The 6000-nt window shown below is 50.5% G+C and overlaps 1 protein-coding gene across 4 annotated transcripts in view; it reads left to right on the top strand.

Moving 5' to 3' along the window:
* The first annotated feature begins 1165 nt into the window (after positions 1-1165).
* The window catches only part of MTOR (mechanistic target of rapamycin kinase), a 183137-nt gene continuing 178302 nt past the window's right edge, over positions 1166-6000 (top strand). For 3 of the 4 annotated variants that reach the window (XM_083163435.1, XM_083163436.1, XM_083163433.1), the window contains exons 1-2: positions 1166-1378; positions 3594-3776. In XM_083163435.1, coding sequence (XP_083019561.1) covers positions 3642-3776 — 135 coding nt within the window. In that variant the 5' untranslated portion in view covers positions 1166-1378; positions 3594-3641. The remainder of the gene's footprint in view (positions 1379-3593; positions 3777-6000) is intronic. The other variant, XM_083163434.1, reaches the window with a different exon arrangement.

The following is a 6000-nucleotide window of genomic DNA, read 5'->3' as shown; positions in this document are numbered from 1 at the left end:
TGATCAGTCTGGAGAGTCGGTGGTATGGAAGGTGAGTGAATGCTCAGTGAGGAGAGTCGGTGGTATGTGAAGTGAGTGCTTAGGTGAGTGTGTTGGTGGCATGTCAGATCAGTGATTGCTCAGTCTGGAGAGTCGGGGGTATGTGAGGTGAGTGATCAGCCAGGAGAGTTAGTGGTATGTGAGGTGAGTGATCAGTCTGGAGAGTCGGTGGTATGTGAGGTGAGTGTTCCGTGAGGAGAGCTGTTGGTGAGTTGAGTGCTCAGTCTGGAGAGTCTGTGGTATGGGAAGTGAGTGAATGCTCAGTGAGGAGAGTCGGTGGTATGTGAGGTGAGTGCTCAGTGAGGCATGTTAGTGGCATGTAAGATGAGTGAGTGCTCAGTGAGAAGAGTTGTTGGTAAGATGAGTGATCAGTCTGGAGAGTCAGCTGGTATGTGAGGTGAGTGAATGCTCAGTGAGGAGAGTCGGTGGTATGTGAGGTGAGTGATCAGTGAGGAAAGTCGGTGGTATGTGAGGTGAGTGCTCAGGTGAGGCATGTTGGTGACATGCGACGTGAGTTTCCTTAGTAAGGCGTGTTAGTGGCATGTGAGATGAGTGAGTGCTCAGTGAGGAGAGTTGTTGGTAAGATGAGTGATCACTTTGGAGAGTCGGTGGTGTGGAAGGTGAGTGAATGCTCAGTGAGGAGAGTCGGTGGTATGTGAAGTGAGTGTGACGGTGAGTGTGACGGTGGCATGTGAGGTGAGTGAGTGTCGTGGTATGTGAGGTGAGTGAGTGTGTTGTGGTATGTGAGGTGAGTGAATTCTCAGTGAGGAGAGTCGGTGGAATGTGAGGTAAGTACTCAGGTGAGGTGAGTCGGTGGCAGGTGAGATGAGTGAGTGCTCAGTGAGGAGAGCTGTTGGTGAGGTGAGTGATCAGTCTGGAGAGTCGGTGGTATGTGAGGAGAGTCAGCGGTATATGGAGTGATCAGTCTGGAGAGTCGGTGGTATGTGAGGTGAGTGATCAGTGAGGACAGTCGGTCATATGTAAGTTGAGGCGTGTCAGTAGTATGAGAGATGAGTGAGTGCTCAGTGAGGAGAGCTGTTGGTGAGGTGAGTGATCAGTGAGGAGAGCCAGCGGTATGTGGAGTGATCAGTCTGGAGAGTCGGTGGTATGTGAGGAGAGCCAGCGGTATGTGGAGTCAGAGCTCGGTCAGGGGCCAGGGCTCTGCCTGTAGGAACTGATGTGACTGGGAACGTTCGTACTGGGATCTTTGTGTCATCCGGCTGCTGCACACACGGAACAGGAAGTGACTGGCAAGGCGGAGCGCGGACCGGTTACGGTGCCCGGACTCGGGGTGATGTCTGAGAGGTGACCGGGAGGAACCGGCCGTGGTGTCATCAAGGTTCTGTGGTCCCTGATTCCCCGATACCCCCCACCAGTCCCTGATAACCCCCTGCCAGTCCCTGGTACCCAGCACTAGATACCCCCTGTACCTGCATCTTCTACACCTGGTGCCTCCTGAATCTTCTACACCTGGTGTCTCCTGCTTCCTCTCTCCCCTGCATCTTCTACACCTGGTGCCTCCTGCTTCCTCTCTCCCCTGCATCTTCTACACCTGGTGTCTCCTGCATCTCCTACTCCTGGTGCCTCCTGCTTCCTCTCTCCCCTGCATCTTCTACACCTGGTGTCTCCTGCTTCCTCTCTCCCCTGCATCTTCTACACCTGGTGTCTCCTGCTTCCTCTCTCCCCTGCATCTTCTACACCTGGTGACTCCTGCATCTTCTACACCTGGTGTCTCCTGCTTCCTCTCTCCCCTGCATCTTCTACACCTGGTGTTTCCTGCTTCCTCTCTCCCCTGCATCTTCTACACCTGGTGTCTCCTGCTTCCTCTCTCCCCTGCATCTTCTACACCTGGTGACTCCTGCATCTTCTACACCTGGTGACTCCTGCATCTCCTACACCTGGTGTCTCCTGCTTCCTCTCTTCCCTGCATCTCCTACACCTGGTGTCTCCTGCTTCCTCTCTCCCCTGCATCTCCTACACCTGGTGTCTCCTGCTTCCTCTCTCCCCTGCATCTTCTACACCTGGTGTCTCCTGCTTCCTCTCTCCCCTGCATCTTCTACACCTGGTGACTCCTGCATCTCCTACACCTGGTGTCTCCTGCTTCCTCTCTTCCCTGCATCTCCTACACCTGGTGTCTCCTGCTTCCTCTCTCTCCTGCATCTCCTACACCTGGTGTCTCCTGCTTCCTCTCTCCCCTGCATCTCCTACACCTGGTGTCTCCTGCTTCCTCTCTCCCCTGCATCTCCTACACCTGGTGTCTCCTGCTTCCTCTCTCCCCTGCATCTCCTACACCTGGTGTCTCCTGCTTCCTCTCTCCCCTGCATCTCCTACACCTGGTGTCTCCTGCTTCCTCTCTCCCCTGCATCTCCTACACCTGGTGTCTCCTGCTTCCTCTCTCCCCTGCATCTCCTACACCTGGTGTCTCCTGCTTCCTCTCTCCCCTGCATCTCCTACACCTGGTGTCTCCTGCTTCCTCTCCCTCCTGCATCTCCTACACCTGGTGTCTCCTGCTTCCTCTCTCCCCTGCATCTCCTACACCTGGTGCCTCCTGCTTACTCTGTCTCCTGCATCTTCTACACCTGGTGCCTCCTGCTTCCTCTGTCTCCTGCATCTTCTACACCTGGTGCCTCCTGCTTCCTCTGTCTCCTGCATCTCCTACACCTGGTGCCTCCTGCTTCCTCTGTCCTGCATCTTCTACACCTGGTGCTTCCTGCATCTCCTATACCTGGTGCCTCCCGCTTCCTCTGTCTCCTGCATCTTCTACACCTTGTGCCTCCTGCATCTCCTATACCTGGTGTCTCCTGCTTCCTCTGTCTCCTGCATCTTCTACGCCTGGTGCTTCCTGCATCTTCTACGCCTGGTGCTTCCTGCATCTTCTACGCCTGGTGCTTCCTGCATCTCCTACACTTGGTGATTCCCGCTTCCTTTGTCTCCTGCACCTTGTACACCTGGTGATTCCTGCTTCCTCTGTCTCCTGCACCTTGTACACCTGGTGTCTCCTGCTTCCTCTATCTCCTGCATCTTCTACATCTGGTGCCTCTTGCCTCTGCTGCCTTCTGTGTCTACTATACAGCGTTTAGCTTCGTCATACAACATTATTTTGCCTGTGGCCACTATCGTGCAGTGTTGACGCAGCAGAATTAATTATGTTAATACATTTTGGATATATCTTTTACATTTCGTGTGCCAGATGTACTATACACTACTCTGACAGTCTGTGTGCCACATGTACTATACACTAGTCTGGCTGTACAGCGCTGCGAAACACTTGTGGTGCCTTATAAATAAAATTCTAATATAATAATAATAATAATAATAATAATAGTCTGTGTGCCAGATGTACTTTACACTAGTCTGACAGTCTGTGTGCCACATGTACTATACACGAGTCTGACAGTCTGTGTGCCAGGCTTTGCTGGGAATTTGTGTATCACCTGTCTGTTTATATCTTACTAGGATTTGTATGTCTTTTGCTAGTGATTCTATATAAATCTAGATCTGATATATAGTTGTAGTGTGGAAATAAGACACTAACGTGCTCTTTTCTAACCCAGCAGGTACCCATGAGATCACCTGTGCAGCTTCCTCCGGTCTGACTAACCATGGCACAAGCCAGCATGTCCGGGATAATGACAATGCTGCAGCAATTCGCCAATGGCTTGAGAAGTAAAAACGAAGATGCTCGCACTAAGGCAGCCAAGGATCTGCAGCATTATGTCACCACGGAGCTGCGAGAGGTGAGCGTGCTCGGGGCTCGTCTGCTTTTCCTTGTGTGGCACTAGTACAGTAATTCTGGATCCCGCCACTGTCATCTTACTCCGTGTACACAGCTTGGTGTGATATAGGGAATTTTTGGACCGTTCTCTCATCCATTCGCAGCCTTGTGGAATCCACCCACATCGAATGATGGCGAATGCACACGCATATAAAAGTGAATCTAAAGTCACTTATATATGTGTGGACGCTCTGGGGGAATTGAGCGGACAGCTTACATACGGTGATGTCAGAAGGTTGTGGGTGAGCGCTAATTGGTGGACAAAAAAAGAACAAATTATGCAATGATAGTAGGAGAAAAGAAAACCTAGAGAGTAAAAGACACTGTATAAAACTCAAAGCACCTGAAAATAATGTTTACACTCTTTATAGAGTGATTGAAATGTCCGTGGCCTGCACTTTCCCTACCTATAATAGGAGACGCCGGGCTTCAGCGGGAGGTGTTTGCGGCAGAGTGTTTGGTGTAGAGCCGCTTCCTCCTCTTCTCCGTCCGGCCGGCGCTCGCTGATAGGTGACGTCACTGGAAAGACGTACTTCGCGGCTTAGAGAAACCGTCTCTCAGTCTGGGATCTGCAGGTCCTTCACGGTGGGCAGCGGGGGGCAACGCGTTTCGTGCATGGAGCACTTTTTCAGGGCATAAACAGTGTTCTGTTTATGCCCTGAGATAAAACACAGACAGCGCAGATATGGGTGAGATCAGGGTTATGAGGAAAAAAACAAACATAAAAAAATCGCTCTTTTCGGGTTAAACCATTTTTTTTTTTCATTAATATTTGAATGGGAAAATAATAATTTCCTGTGTAAGAAACCTTGGTCAGCCATGTTTGATGCTTTCTATCATGCTGTTTTACACCTTCTTATTCTATTATGTGTATTGATCTGTGGCGCTATTTATTTGTACTGTATTTTTGTTATTTATTCAGTGTTATGCCAAGCTTTGTCTCCCTGTACTGTTCCTTTGTACGGCGCTGCGAAACACTTGTGGCGCCTTATAAATAAAATTATAATAATAATATTACATCTGAGTATATGTAGGCAGACTAAACCTATTCAATACTTATTTTAGCTCAGTCTAGGAACTGTCGGGATCAAGACCAACAGAGGCTGTTCTCCCTCGTGGGGTGGGGGGGGCACTACCCCCATAAAGGGAGAATAGAACCTGCGTTGGACTACCGGTGGCTGGGATTCCATTATTGGTATACCATGGAGATCCCAACCGTTGTCTAGCCATAGGGGCTCTGTGGTATATTATGCGCATGTGCGTATGGCATCTTTGCGTATGGCTTCAGGGACTTGCATAGCTGAGGGCGAACGGCGGCGAGGATGAGTCACCCTTGGGAATGGTCAGCGTTTTATGGGCGTTTTCATGGGTATGTGGGTGGGACCATATGTGCCGCCAGCTCCATCTTCGTCCCGGCGCTCGCAAATAAGTCAGTTCCCGCTCACATTTATTTGCAAAGCTAGGAAAAATCATTGGGTGGTCGGCACCCATGGAATGATGTCTCCTGCAGCGGAGACATGTGAGGGGATTTGTCGCATGTAAACGAGGGGATGCTGGGGGGGGGTGTTTCGGATGGGCAGCGCCTCTATTGGTCGGTGAACTGCGATCTTCACAGCTTACCAAGCCAACCAGAATCATGGCCTTCGTCTCAAGGGCCCTGCCTGCTCCCGGACATAGCTCAGCTGTTTTTGATGACCTGGCTATTGAGTCATCCACCCTAGGATCTAAGGGGTTCTCTCTGCATTCATTTGGCCCATGATAAGGCCAAGGAAACGTGTTTGTCACTATAGGATTTGACATGCCTATCTTCAGGGGCGCATTGCTTATAATACTCCTTTATAAAGTTTCCAGAGTTTGGAATTTCTTTGGTCCGTTTTGGAATTGGGATTGTGTTTGGAAGTGTCGTCACTCTACGTTTGGTTCCTACATCGGTTAGTCTATTTGCCGGATGTGCGCACCAGCTAGGTGATGTGACTCATGTGACTGTAACAACTACAGCTGCGCACCAGCTAGGTGATGTGGCTTATGTGACAGTAACAACTACAGCTGCGCACCAGCTAGGTGATGTGGCTCATGTGACTGTGACATCTACAGCTGCACACCAGCTAGGTGATGTGCCTCATGTGACTGTAACATCTACAGCTGCGCACCAGCTAGGTGATGTGGCTCCTGTGACTGTAACAACG

The sequence above is a fragment of the Crinia signifera genome, chromosome 19 (assembly GCF_055691185.1).
Source record: "Crinia signifera chromosome 19, ASM5569118v1, whole genome shotgun sequence".
Classification (NCBI taxonomy): domain Eukaryota; kingdom Metazoa; phylum Chordata; class Amphibia; order Anura; family Myobatrachidae; genus Crinia; species Crinia signifera.
The sequence above is the reverse complement of the archived record's forward strand: the minus strand, read 5'-3'. Positions and strand labels throughout refer to the sequence as shown.